This window comes from Myxine glutinosa, chromosome 2, assembly GCF_964187855.1.
Source record: "Myxine glutinosa chromosome 2, kmMyxGlut1.1, whole genome shotgun sequence".
Classification (NCBI taxonomy): domain Eukaryota; kingdom Metazoa; phylum Chordata; class Myxini; order Myxiniformes; family Myxinidae; genus Myxine; species Myxine glutinosa.
In genome coordinates, this window is record NC_136262.1 from 77,965,750 (window position 1) to 77,980,427 (window position 14,678).

General features: G+C 52.2%; 1 protein-coding gene across 1 annotated transcript in view; it reads left to right on the forward strand.

The window, feature by feature from the left end:
* Positions 1-13,270, forward strand: part of SLC45A2 (solute carrier family 45 member 2) — a 65,049-nt gene extending 51,779 nt beyond the window's left edge. The window contains exons 6-7 of the mRNA XM_078772862.1: positions 12,636-12,841; positions 12,968-13,270. Of these exons, the coding sequence (XP_078628988.1) occupies positions 12,636-12,841; positions 12,968-13,186 (425 nt within the window). The 3' untranslated portion in view covers positions 13,187-13,270. The remainder of the gene's footprint in view (positions 1-12,635; positions 12,842-12,967) is intronic.
* The last annotated feature ends 1,408 nt before the right edge of the window (positions 13,271-14,678 follow it).

A 14,678-nucleotide genomic window follows, 5' to 3' on the forward strand; every position in this document is an offset into this window, starting at 1 on the left:
ACTAACAGTTGCAGAGGAATTTTTGTTTCATTCATACTGATCAGATCAAGCGTTGTACTTGTCGAATTATGACGTCATAATTAAGGCACTGATGACATCACCATCAACATATCTTATTCCCAATGGTGAGTACTTGACAATGAGCCATGTTTAATTTTTTTCCATTGAGCGGTTTGGGAAATATAGAGGTGTAACTTTTTTCCAAGATGGCGTCCGCACCACGTGATATATGACGTCATAATTATGAATAAAAAAATCATACAGTTGGATGCGCTTCTATGGTAAAATTTCGGGTCAATCGGACCAACGGTTGCTGAAAAATGAATTTTTAAAACTAGCAACGGTACCCGCCCTGAGGGCGGGGCTTCAATTGGGAGGCGCAAATGATTATTTAAACGATTTATATAAACATCCGTTAAATATCCCACGCAAATCATCAAAATCTAAAGAGTATTTTTAAAATTTGAATTAAAAAAACCACATCACTGTTCATATCGGTGAATATCATTCCATTAAAGCGCGATGCTGCGCGCGCTAATGCTTACGCAAGGAGCAAGCGGACAACGCGGTCCATAAAAGAGTCTTTATTCAAAGTACTCAAACTGCAGCACTGAGCTGCTCAGGGCTGCGCGCCCCGTGTATATCGTGAGGCCACGCCTCTCTCCCTGGCGTGGCCCATCCCCACTTGGTGTGCACGGTGATGTCACCACGTCAGTGCTTTCGTGTCCGCCACACGCGCCCCCCCCCCCAGAATCCCCGCGCACCTGAAGGGTCAGTTTGCGGGGCAAATGGATGATCCGGCCGAAGCGCCCCCTGGCGACTGGCGGCGTCTGGGATGCAGGGATGCCATCTGGGATGCCTCCGGCTGCAAGACCGGGGGGCGGCGTGGCGGTGGGGCTGGGCGGTGCCGGGGGTCCGCCCGCAGGGGGGCGGCCCCGACGCGGGGGTCGGGCCACTGGCGGTGGATGGTCCACGTCGAGGTGGGCCGGCTTGAGGCGGTCTACAGAAACGCGGTCAGGAGTACCGCCGATGTCCAGGGTGAAGTGCTTCTCCCCGGTCTCCAGCACGCGGAAAGGCCCGTCGTACGGGGGCCGCAGTGGTGTCCGGTGGGCATCGTGGCGGACAAAGACGTACTCCGCCGTGCGAAGCTCCGGGGCGACGTGCGTCGGTGGGTGCCCGTGGCATGCCGTTGGCACCGGGGCGAACCTCTGGGCGGTCTCTTGCAGAGCGGAGCGCTGCTGTGCCGCGGACCATGGTGCCGTGGAGTCGGGGAGGAACTCGCCCGGCACCCGCAGCGGTTGCCCGAAGACCAACTCCGCCGCGGATGCACGCAGGTCCTCCTTGGGCGCCGTCCGGAGGCCCAGCAGGACCCAGGGGAGCCTGTCGACCCAGCCGCCGTCGCAGAGGGTGGCCCGGAGCGCGGCCTTCAATGAGCGGTGAAATCACTCACACAGGCCGTTAGCCTGGGGGTGGTAGGCCGTGGTTCGGTGCAGCCGGACCCCGAGCCCCTGCGTGACTGCCCCCCAGAGCTCCGAGGTGAACTGGGGGCCGCGGTCGGACGAGATGTCTGAGGGGGCGCCGAACCGGGCGACCCAGGTGGCGATGAAAGCCTGCGTGACATCCGCCGCCGTCGTCGACGCCAAGGGCACGGCCTCCGGCCACCGGGTGGTCCGGTCCACCATGGTGAGGACGTGGATGAAACCCCGTGAGGGGGGCAGAGGTCCCACCAGGTCCACGTGGACGTGGTCAAACCGGCGTTCCGGCACCGTGAACGGGGCCAATGGGGCCTGGGTGTGCCGGTGCACCTTGGCGCGCTGGCACGCGAGGCACGTCCTGGCCCAGCCGCGGACGGCCTTCCGGAGGCCATGCCAGACGAACTTGTCGGCGATCAACCTTTGGGAGGTCCTCGCGCCCGGGTGGGACAGGCCGTGGATGGCGTCAAACACCTGGCGCTGCCAGCCCGCGGGCACGATGGGGCGAGGATGCCCAAGGGAGACGTCACACAAGAGGGCCGCGCCCGCACCGTCGAACGGCACCTCGGTGACGCGGAGGCCCATGACGGCGGTCCGCAAGGCCTGGACGTCGGGGTCAGCGGCCTGGTCCGCTGCCATCCGGGCGTAGTCGATGCCGAGGTGGACTGCGTGGGCGACGGCCCGGGAAAGGCAATCCGCCACCGGGTTGTCCTTCCCCACGACGTGCCGGATGTCCGTCGTGTACTCGGACACGGCCGAGAGGTGACGCTGCTGCCGGGCCGACCACGGCTTGGTGACCTTGCCCATCGCGAAGATCAGCGGCTTGTGGTCGACGAAGGCCGTGAACGCACGGCCCTCGAGCAGATGGCGGAAGTGCCTGACCGCCAAGTGAAGCCCGAGCAACTCGCGGTCGAAGGTACTGTAATGGCGTTCGGGCGGGCGAAGCTGCCGGCTAAAGAACGCCAGCGGTTGCCAAGCTCCACGCACCCATTGCTCGTGCACCGCGCCCACCGCGTAGTCCGAGGCGTCGGTGGTGAGGGCGATCGGTGCATCGGGCGCCGGGTGCGCGAGCATGGTGGCGTTAGCCAAGGCGAGCTTCGCGCCCGTGAACGCCGTGTCCATCTGCTCGGTCCAGGTAACGTCGCCTTTGCCCGGCTTACCTCGGAGAGCTTCGTGCAGGGGGCGCAGGAGCTGGGCGATACGGGGCAGGAACCGATGGTAAAAGTTCACCATGCCCAGGAACTCCTGCAGCCCTCTGATCGTGCGGGGGCGCGGAAACCCCTTCACCGCCTCCACCTTGGCCGGCAGGGGGACGGCTCCGTGCTTGGTGACACGGTGCCCCAGAAAATCGATTACGGCGGCGCCGAACCAGCACTTTGCGGGGTTCACAATCAGGCCATGCTGGCCCAGGCGTTCGAAGAGCGTGCGGAGGTGGCGTCGGTGCTCTTCGCGGGACGCGCTGGCGACGAGGATATCGTCCAGGTAGACGTAGACAAAATCCAAGTCGCGCAGGACACTGTCCATCAGTCGCTGGAACGCCTGAGCCGCATTCTTCAGACCGAAGGGCATCCGCAGGAACTCGAAGAGTCCGAATGGCATGATGACCGCCGTCTTCGGGATGTCCTCCGGCCTGACGGGGACCTGATGGTAGCCGCGTATGAGGTCCACCTTCGAGAAGAAGGACATGCCCGCCAAACGGGCGGAAAAGTCCTGAATGTGGGGGACGGGGTAGCGGTCGGGAGCGGTGGCGTCATTGAGATGGCGATAGTCCCCGCACGGTCGCCATCCCCCGCCGGGCTTCGGCACGATGTGCAGCGGCGACGCCCAAGCGCTCTCTGAGCGCCGAACGATGCCGAGTCGCTCCAGGGTAACAAACGCCGCTTTTGCCACCGCCAGCTTCGTCGGCTCGAGGCGGCGTGCCCGGGCGTAGACCGGTGGCCCAACGGTGGGGATGTGATGGGCCACCCCGTGCTTGACGGCCCCCGCCGAGAAGTTCGGCCGCGTGAGGGCCGGGAAGCCGGTGAGGAGGCGGGTGAATGCGTCCGCTGCCGGAAGCGTACAGATCAACGTGGCCGGAACCGAACCGTTCGGCAAGCCGCTTGGCAAGCTGCTCGTTGAGCTGCTCGACGAGCTGGGCAGCGCACAAGCGAGCGAGCTGAACGTCTCGGCCTGGACAAGACGTCTGCACTTTACGTCGACCAGGAGCCCATTAGCGCACAGGAAGTCCGCGCCAAGCAGTGCCATGGGCACGTCGGCGGTGACGAACGTCCATCGGAAAACCTGCCCTCCGAACCGCAGAGAGAGGCAGCGTTTTCCGTACGTACGGATGGGTGTCCCGTTCGCGGCAAGCAGCACGGGGCCCCCGCCCGCAATGTGCTTGTCTGACGTGCCGGTGGGAACGACACTCACCTGCGCTCCCATGTCGCACAGGTAACGGCGCCCGGATAAGGTGTCCGTTATGAACAGCAGGCTGCTCGAACGGCCGGCGCTCATCGCCACTATTGAGCGCCGGCCCGGGCGTTTCCCGACCTGTTGAAGGAGCATGGCGGATGACATTGCCGAGCCTCGTGGCCAAACTTGGCGTGGAACCAGCACCAGGTGGTGGAGCTGGAGGAGTGTGGCTGGCTCCGCCAGGCCGGTGGAGTTGGCGGTTTTCGCCGCGGCAGTGGGCGGGGCGTGGCGGCGGTCACGAGGGGCGTATCAGCATGCTGCGTATGCTGTGTAAGCTGATGCTGTGGATCAGCATCATCAGCAGCATCAGCAGCATCAGCCTCGAGGTCCGTGACGGCCGCACCGACTCTCGCCCGCGTATCCGAAGCCGCGAAGTACCTGTCCGCCTCGGCTGCCAATGCTCGGGGTTCCGTTAGCCCGGTCCCGGCCAACGCGAGGCGAACCTGCGCTGGAAGTTGGCGACGGAAAAGCGCCCGGAATAGAGAACCGGGGGCTTCGTCGCCCAACAGTGACAGCATATGGTCCATTCGGACCGACGGGCGCGTGTCGCCGAGCTCGGGGAGATCCAGGAGGCGGTCGGCCCGTGCGTCGTCCGTGAGGCCGAACGTGGCTAGGAGTAGCTGCTTGAGTGCCTCGTACTTGTGGCCGTCCGGTGGGTGGCGAAGGACGGACACAACTCGAGAAACCGTGCCGGGCCCGAGGGAGGCGACGACGTGGCAGTAGCGCATGTCGTCGTTGGTGAGGCGCCGAAGCTGAAATTGGGCTTCGGCTTGAACAAACCAGACTTCGGCCTGGGCCTCCCAAAATTCGGGAAGTTTAATCGCCATTGCCTTGTCGTTTGCCATTGCAATGGCGTCGTGTTCGGAAGGATCGCTATGGCAGATCCAACGTCGAGGTCACCATATGAAGCGCGATGCTGCGCGCGCTAATGCTTACGCAAGGAGCAAGCGGACAACGCGGTTCATAAAAGAGTCTTTATTCAAAGTACTCAAACTGCAGCACTGAGCTGCTCAGGGCTGCGCGCCCCGTGTATATCGTGAGGCCACGCCTCTCTCCCTGGCGTGGCCCATCCCCACTTGGTGTGCGGGGTGATGTCACCACGTCAGTGCTTTCGTGTCCGCCACACCGTCGTGTTTCAAATCGTGATATCAACTGTACTCTTTTCTTTCGGGAAAAAAATGGAAGGATTTTGCACCTCTTCTTCAGCTTAGAACTTCAGGACAGACGACATTGCTGATAAAAGTTCCTTTTCTCTCTTTGAAGTTCTTGGCAAACATTTTTATATTGTCACTGCTGCCAACGCGACGCCATGGCATTATTCAATAAATCATTCATTAATTTAATGTTCATTAAATATTCTTCTTACGCTCATTAAACGTTCATTAAACATTAAACTTTCATTAAACGATTACGAAAATAAAAACGAAAAACATCACGAAATTACGTTCATACCGTCACGTCAAACACCACCGTGAACACAAACATCGTCACAACATCGTCACAATGAAAACATCGTCACAAACGTTACGTTACGTAATTCAAACCGTGAACACATCGAATATTGGAGAGCCGATTGCCCAAACGATTTGTTTTCTCTGGTACGTTTATCAAGTAATCAGATGTACATACACGTTAATCTTACAGCCGCCATGTTGGTGCTCGCCGTCACTGCGATGCGAAGCGAAGTCAATGTGGGGTTTATGGTGCTGAGAACCACGTCAATGTGGGGTTCATGGTGCCGAGAACCACGTCAATGTGGGGTTCATGGTGCCAAAATCCAGTCAATGTGGGGTTCATGGTGCCAAAATCCAGTCAATGTGGAGTTCAAGGTGCCGAGAACCACGTCAATGTGGGGTTCATGGTGCCGAGAACCACGTCAATGTGGGGTTAATGGTGCCGAGAACCACGTCAATGTGGGGTTCATCGTGCCGAGAACCACGTCAATGTGGGGTTCATGGTGCCGAGAACCACGTCAATGTGGGGTTAATGGTGCCGAGAACCACGTCAATGTGGGGTTCATCGTGCCGAGAACCACGTCAATGTGGGGTTCATCGTGCCGAGAACCACGTCAATGTGGGGTTCATGGTGCCGAGAACCACGTCAATGTGGGGTTCAGGGTGCTGAGAACCACGTCAATGTGGAGTTCAAGGTGCCGAGAACCACGTCAATGTGGGGTTCAGGGTGCCGAGAACCACGTCAATGTGGAGTTCATGGTGCCGAGAACCACGTCAATGTGGAGTTCGTGGTGCCGAGAACCACGTCAATGTGGGGTTCATGGTGCCGAGAACCACGTCAATGTGGAGTTCAAGGTGCCGAGAACCACGTCAATGTGGGGTTCAGGGTGCCGAGAACCACGTCAATGTGGAGTTCGTGGTGCCGAGAACCACGTCAATGTGGGGTTAATGGTGCCGAGAACCACGTCAATGTGGAGTTCATGGTGCCGAGAACCAGTCAATGTGGGGTTCATGGTGACGAGAACCAGTCAATGTGGGGTTCATGGTGCTGAGAACCACATCAATGTGGGGTTCATGGTGCTGAGAACCAGTCAATGTGGAGTTCATGGTGCTGAGAACCACATCAATGTGGGGTTCATGGTGCTGAGAACCTCGTCAATGTGGGGTTCATGGTGCTGAGAACCACATCAATGTGGGGTGCATGGTGCTGAGAACCAGTCAATGTGGGGTTCATGGTGCTGAGAACCACATCAATGTGGGGTTCATGGTGCTGAGAACCTCGTCAATGTGGGGTTCATGGTGCTGAGAACCACATCAATGTGAGGTGCATGGTGCTGAGAACCAGTCAATGTGGGGTTCATGGTGCTGAGAACCACATCAATGTGGGGTTCATGGTGCCGAGAACCTCGTCAATGTGAGGTTCATGGTGACGAGATTCTGAGCACCCCCATGAGGTTTCATTTTTCTGTTTTTATTTTAATGAATGTTTGGGGGGTGGGGCAAGAAGAGGGGAGGGGGGGAGAGGTAAGGCCCATGGGAAGGATGGGGGAAATCCTGTCTATACTCTCAGGTCTCTACTGCCACATGAGCCTGAGAGGGGGCGGACCGTTCACAACCTCACATGGAAAACAAAACAGGACAACAAGAGACAACGAGGTCGTGACCGTTCACTGCCCGAATCAAGTGACTGAAATGCGCACTTTATATACCGGAGAGGCGGACCTCATAGAGGACATGCACTTCTGATCCATCTCAACATTTGTGCTTTCTTTTCCTCTCTGTACCGTCTCCATCCCTCTGTTCAGCGTCACATCGACCTCGCTCGAGTTTCTCTCATTGCGGATTTAGTTGAGTAATTCTTCAAAAGGAAATATTCGACTAACTTTCCTTTAATCATCTTCAAACAGCCTCAAAAGTTGATGAAACCACAACTCAAATCAGCCATTTAACACTTCGAAGGTATTCTGACCTCGTTCCTTCCTCTCGATCAAACCACCTCTGTTTACATATGATATTTGCTTCTTTTAAAGGACGACACAACTCACAGTTAAGCAATTAATTTAATTGGACGTTTATAACTTTCACTTTTTTTGTATACAATATCGAGGCTCGTGAAAGAGCGAACATTAATCACACAGAAAGACAAACCGACACATAAAACATATAACATAGGGAGCGGTAGACAAGATGGGGAGAGAGGGGGAAGGACACAAACACAACATTTGAGAGCAGGGACCGAGAGACATGGAGACATCGAGAGATCAGAGAGGGCGAGGGCTTTGGGGGGGGCGTGGGAAGGGGGCAGTGGGGGAGGTATAAAACATATGGACACTGCCAGGACTTCCAGGAAAGAAGTTGGAATTTCAAACAAGGTGGATCTGGGGTGAATTAGCGGGGGTAGAAAAGATCAAGGTTTTGGATGGGGGAAGATAAGAGATGGTGGTGAACAGCTGTTTTAAAGACCTGGAGGGAGGAGTGGGATTGAAGGGAGTGAGGGAGTTTGTTCCAGAGGCGGGAGAAAAGAGGAATGAAAGAGTGAAGGTGAGCGGAGAGCCGAGATTTCGGCAGTTTAACCATCAGAGGGTTGCTGGCAGATCTTGTGCGACCTGTAGGAATATTTGGGGGACAGAGCACAGAGAGAGCTGGGGGTGCAAGGCCGGAGAGGAGTCGGTAGAAGACAGAAAGACCACCTACCTGCCTGCGGTGAGTGAGTGAAAGGCCCTCAGAGATAGCTTCATCGCGGGAGATTCCAATAATTCTGAAAGCTTTGGTTTCAACAGCGTGAAGCCGAGCTAGGTGTGAGGCAGGAGCACCGGCCCATAGGGGAGAACAGTATTCCATTGAGCTGCGGATGAAAGCCTTGTATGTGATGAGGAGCTCAGGTGTGCCGAGGAAGGACTTCGCACGACGGAGGATGCCCAGTCGGCGACTGGCTTTGGAGGCCAGCTTGGAAATGTGGTTTTCCCAAGAAAGATCATGGCAGATAGTGAGACCCAAAATCTTGAGCGACAGAACTTCTTGGAGAGGATTGTTGAGAACTGAGCTGAGGACTGAGGATTCACTATTTCAGTGAATCGATTTCCACTCATTACTAACACAACTGAGCGAGGGGCGTGGCGTTTGCCGTTTCCAGGCAGTCTACGCGTCCTTAACAACAACCAAGCTTGGGAACATCATGTATTTGCCATCAGCAGACAGCAATAAGCTTGGTATCGCTTGCCAAGCCAACCGTTCCTTATAAACCGTTTATTTGGAGTGCTTGCTTGAGTGTTTAAAATCAGAGAGCCACTTGGCGAGCGCTTTACAAGCTCATTGAGTTATGGAACACTTATGCAGACCTGTGGGAGGGTCGCAGCTCGCAGAGCGGTTTCCAAGTCCTTAATCTATAAATTACTGTCGATTACGATGGAAACTGCAGAAACTACAACGGCACTCAGAAGAGAGCATATACCTCCACCTGGTTGGCCACATCGCTCAATGGTGAAGAATCACTTTAATATTCTAGTAGCCGGATCCGAATCCGGATCTTCACCAAAATCGAATCATTTCGTCCTTGTCGCATGCGCTACATCTCTGCCAAATTTCGTCCGAATCCGTCCATAACTTCTTTTTTTTCGATATTTTGTTCATAGACAAACGGACAGAGAAACAGACAGGGGTGAAAACATAACCTCCGTCCACCTTTGGTGGCGCAGGTAAAAATGTTCTCATCTCTCAAACGAATGCACACTGAAAGGAAATGGCATGATTCACATCTGTAAACTGCCATTTCCGAGGGCAGGTGGTGGCACCTGTCATGGCCACAGTTGTGCTGTCCAGTTTCAAAAACCATGAATGCGTGGAATGAATTACCTGCTGCATGGCACCTCCTCCCTCCCCTATTAATATCCCATATTTTTATTGGGGTTAATGTCGTGAGCAAAAGGACACTCGGCCATCACTGAAAGCATTCATCTTTGTTGCCGTTTATATCTGTAGAGAAAACTGTTACATTTATACATTTGGTGGAAAATGGTAATACTTCGATTAAGGCCGATTACGCCATGTATGTTCATGTAGGTGGGGAATTCTTACCTGTTTTAAGGTGTGTTGAGGGAAAGGGGACTTCAGCACTGGAGCTCGCCAGGCGTGGAAGAGGGAGTGGGGTTTGTCTGATTTAGAGAGAGCTAAAGGTAAATGCATCCTGTCTATTTTCCCCTCTGTGGAACCACACTGCTGAATCGTGCAGTATAGGGTGACACCGAACACACCCTGTCACACCTACAGAGGGAGATAAACTCCTCCTCTGCTGTCCACAACTGAAACACTCATGGACCCTCAGGGCAGGAATTCCTAAGGCCTGATTGCTAGATCCACTCGTGGCGGAAACTTGTGGGGCCCCTGAGGGTGGGGATTCCAGAGGGCCTTGGACTGTCATTGGTGGAATCACTGGGGTCTCATTGGTGCAACTCCTGGCGGCAGAGACCATTGTGCTCTGTGATTGGTGAGCTTCGGAAGGCTGAGACTTGTGACACAATGGGGTTGGGTGTAAAACCCTGGCCCCAACAGTAAACATGCTGAGTCTCTATCTCGATTAGTCCTCTGTCTAATTGAGTCTGATGCTCTCTTGGACCAGCTCGCAATCTCAAGCTTGGATCCACTAGCGCCCTGACCACCACTCCACTTCCAGCCACTGGCTCACTCTGACTCTGGCCCACACTCTGACCCGATGGGCCCACACTCTGACCCGATGGGCCCACACTCTGACTCTCACTCTTCCCTTGGTGATGACGCAGCATTGTGCATGTTCTGAAGAGCACAAAGCTGGAGCTTGTCAGCTTCATGCTCTTCAGTTTGTGCCTTTCCCTCTATCTTGCCTAGTTCTTGTTTGTGTGTGTGTTTGTGTTGGTGTGTGTGTGTGTTGGTGTGTGTGTGTGTGTGTGTGTGTGTGTGTGTGTGTGTGTGTGTGTGTGTGTGTGTGTGTGTGTGTGTGTGTGTAGCCGAAGGGGAAAAGAGGGGCGGTTGTCTTGTGTTTGTGTGTGTGTGTGGTGTGTGTATGTGTGTGTGTGTGTGTGTGTGTGTGTGTGTGTGTGTGTGTGTGTGTGTGTGTGTGTGTGTGTGTGTGTGTGTGTGTGTGTGTGTGTGCATTAAATCCTATTGCGAGTAAAGTTGGAATAAGTGATGTTGCATTGATGGGTTGACTGGCTGCCTGGACGCAACTGAGGTTGTGGATCTACTGATTTACCATCAATTGATGTGGATCCATGATCGAGGTTGTGGATCCGCCGTTTGGAGAGGTCCTGCGCTGAAAGGATTGAAATCTCGAGGAAGAACGGTGCCCAGCTGATGATCCATGCAGTCGGGAAACTAGTCAATTGCTTACGGGTTAAGGTTCTTGCTTTAGGTGGAGAAACTATGTTTGAGGTTTACAATTTAAATAAAGTTGAATATGGGATGTTGAGAAATTAACATCGTTTACAACAATCCTTTAAATTATTTATATTTAAGTTTTGGAACAACCGATACTGTACAATTAATTGTGTGTGTGTGTGTGTGTGTGTGTGTGTGTGTGTGTGTGTGTGTGTGTGGAGCCGAAGGGGAAAATAAGGCGGTTGTCGTGTGTGTGAGTGTTTGTGTGTATGAGTGTGTGTGTGTGTGTGTGTGTGTGTGTGTGTGTGTGTGTGTGTGTGTGTGTGTGTGTGTGTGTGTGTGTGTGTGTGTGGAGCCGAAGGGGAAAATAAGGCGGTTGTCGTGTGTGTGAGTGTTTGTGTGTATGAGTGTGTGTGTGTGTGTGTGAGTGGAGCTGAAGGGGAAATGAGGCGGTTGTCTTGTGTTTGTGTGTGTGTGTGTGTGTGTGTTTGTGGAGCCGAAGGGTAAAATAAGGCGGTTGTCTTGTGTTTTTGTGTTCGGTATTCGTGTTTACCATATCTTGCACAGGTAATTTATTTATATTTTAAGCATCGACTTGTCTTGTATTACCACCATTTTGTCACGCCAACAATCAGATTCATTGGGGGTTCGAGAAGGGCTAAATTAATTGAAATCCTGTTATTTTGACGGTTATGGTAAAAAAAAAATTCGACACGCACGTACGTACGTACCCGAATGCTTAACCCCGCATTTCGCTTCGCGAACGCAGGGTAACCACCTTCGGCGACGGAGGCATAAAAATGGCAGAAATCACCTACTCCCAGTTCCCCCATAGGCTCTTTACATACGTCTCCTGCAATTCCTCTCCGCATTACTTCTTTCTTATTCCAACTTTTTTGCCTCTTCTCCGTTCTCTGCTCACCAACCCTCATTGCTTTTTTTTATATCCATGTACCCCTGACATTTTTACCCTGCGCTCGCGAAGCGAAAAGTGGGGTTAAGCATGCAGTTATTTACGTGTCGTGTGCTGTACGTGTGCTGTGTGCCGTGTCTGCTTTTTAAAAATTCATTTTCTCGGCAACCGTTGGTCCGATTGACATGAAATTTTCACCATAGGAGGGCCTCCTCCTTTATAATAGTTGAATGATAATCATGATGTCATAGGTCATATGGTACAGGCGCCATCTTTGAAATACCGAAAAATGTTGCACCTTTATATCTCTGAAACCACTCCATGGAAAAAATTGAGACCTGGCTCATTGTCAACTACTCCCCATGGCGAATAAGATATGTTAATGATGATGTCATCGGTGCCTTCGTTATGACGTCATAATTCGACAAATACAACACCTATCCATTCGATCATTATTTTAAAAATTTCAGCAACTGTTGGTCTGAGAGACACGAAATTTTCACGATAGGAGCGCCTCCTCCTTTAGAATATTTTAATGATAATCATGACGTCATAGGTCATGTGGTACAGGCGCCATCTTGGAAAAACCGAAAAATGTTGCACCTCTATATCTCCAAAACCGCTGCATGGAAAAAAATGAAACATGGCTCATTGTAAATAACTCCATATGGGGAATAGGTGTTGTTAACGATGACGTCATTGGTGCCATAAATATGACGTCATAATTCGCCAGGGTCAATGCTTAGTCTGATCAGTTTCAAATGTATTGAGCGTGGTCTATGCAACAATTATATTAGAGAATATAAATTTATGATGTCATCGCTCACGTGGTCTGGCAGCCATATTGGATCAAAGAAAAAAAATGTTCAAAAACAGAAGACTTGGCTCACAACAAGTTGACTGTGCAGGGTAAATATTCTATGAATACTATCTAGTTGCTCATGTAGTATGAAGATAGACTTCATTTTGACTAACTCCTTAACCTCTGCTTGTCAGATGTGCAGCGATTGCTGAAACCCCTTGTTGGACTGCAGGGGCTCTACTTTGCTGGATACCTTGTTTTTGGGATTGGCACGGCCTTCCTGGCACTCTTTCCAAACGTGTACGCGACACTCGCACTGTGCAGCGTATTTGGAGTCATGTCCAGCACCCTTTATACCGTCCCCTTCAGCCTCGTGGCAGAGATTCACAAACACGAGGAGGTTATTAGCAACTTCCTTGCTCGTAATATTGCTGACAAGTATAATAGGCTCCTTGCTGCAACACTCGACCTAAATATGTCTGATGTAGTGCACCATGCTTTTCTAAATCCACGACTTTGTGTGCAGATGCTCCATCTTCTGGAAGGAGAGACTGACAAGCTTCAGAGAGGGTCCGGCATTGACTGTGCTGCCCTTACCTGTATGGTCCAGTTGGCACAGGTTGCTGTCGGTGTGGGGGTTGGGGCGCTGGTCACCGCCGCTGGCACGACAGCCGTCGTCCCAATCATTGCATCCATTGTAGCTCTGATCGGTTGCATCTTCATTGGACTTTTCGTGCACATCTAAGTGGATCAATCATATGGACTTGTGGTTGTAGGATTATGATGAGTTGTGTACATTACATTTTTTGCACTACAAGAATGTGTGGGTCATTTATTTTGATGGGCAGTCTATTTACTGATTATGGTTTTTTTTATTACGTGGAAATAATAAATCACGAGTAAAAGACCTACATTTATGTGATATACAAGGTGAATCAAAAATGTTAACACCTCTGAGAATTTCTTTTTCTTTCCTTTGCAGTTGAATGAAATGGCAACGAGATTGAATTTGGAGCAAAGAAGAAAGGTTGTTGCATGGATGGACGTCTTTCAGTCACCCACGGTGGTTCGCAAAAAATACAGAGAGCATTTCAACTGTGATCCATTCCCGAGATTGACCATTTATCGCGTTTACAACAAGTTCGTCAAAACCGGCTCATTTGCTGATAATAACAAACTAACAAAGGGAACAGCGGTCGACCACAAACAGGCTGATCCCCTGGAAACATAGCTGTTACACAAGAAGCTTTCTTGTGTAGCCCATGGAAATCAACCAGATGAATCAGCGTAGAATGTGGTCTTCCCTGGGCAATGGTGTGGAGAATCTTGAACAAGGACCTGGGAACGCGGACATTTCTCCATTTTGCCCTATTTTCTGCATCTCTCCTTGTTAACCCCCTTGCCCGCATTTCTTCTTCCACCATCTTTAGCCAAGTCTTTCTCGGTCTTCCCCGTCCTCTACTTCCTTCTACATTCATTTCCATCACTCTTCTCAACCAGTCACTTTCATCCTTCCTCAACACATGACCAAACCATCTCAACCTGTTCCTCTTCACAGCATCAATCACAGGCTCTATTCCCATCATCTTTCGCAATTCATCATTTGTTTTCCTCTCTCTCAACGACACTCCGCACATCCACCGAACCATTCGTATTTCCACCCTTTCCAGCCTTCGTTGCTGCTCTACATTCATGACCCATGTCTCGCTCCCATAAATCATAACACTTCTCACACATGCAGCATACACCTTTCCCTTCAGCTTCAACGACACTCCCCTCCTCATCAGCACGCCACTCAGTTCCCGAAACTTCTTCCATGCACATCTCACTCGAGCAACCGTTGCCGAGTCTGATCCACCTTCTCCATTCAGCATGTCTCCGAGGTAGCAAAATGTTTTCACACCTTCCAGCTTCACGCCGTCTCCAAGATCCAACTCAACATTTCCTCCATCTGCAGCTCCCTCTGTGCACACCTTACATTTGAATGTAGCTGCCACACTGGTTAATGACCCTCTCAGACCACTACATTTTTGATAAACTCACTCAGCGCACATTGTACATTGAATGGAGTTCACTCCGACACCCTTCCTGCACACAGCACACGGCCACTTCCCAGTTCTTTCCACCTCACCACATGCTTTACCACTTGCCATCACCTTTGTCTTTCCTATATTCACATTCAGACCTTTTGTCTCCATACATTCCTTCCACTTGTTCATCTTTTCCTTCAGTCCATC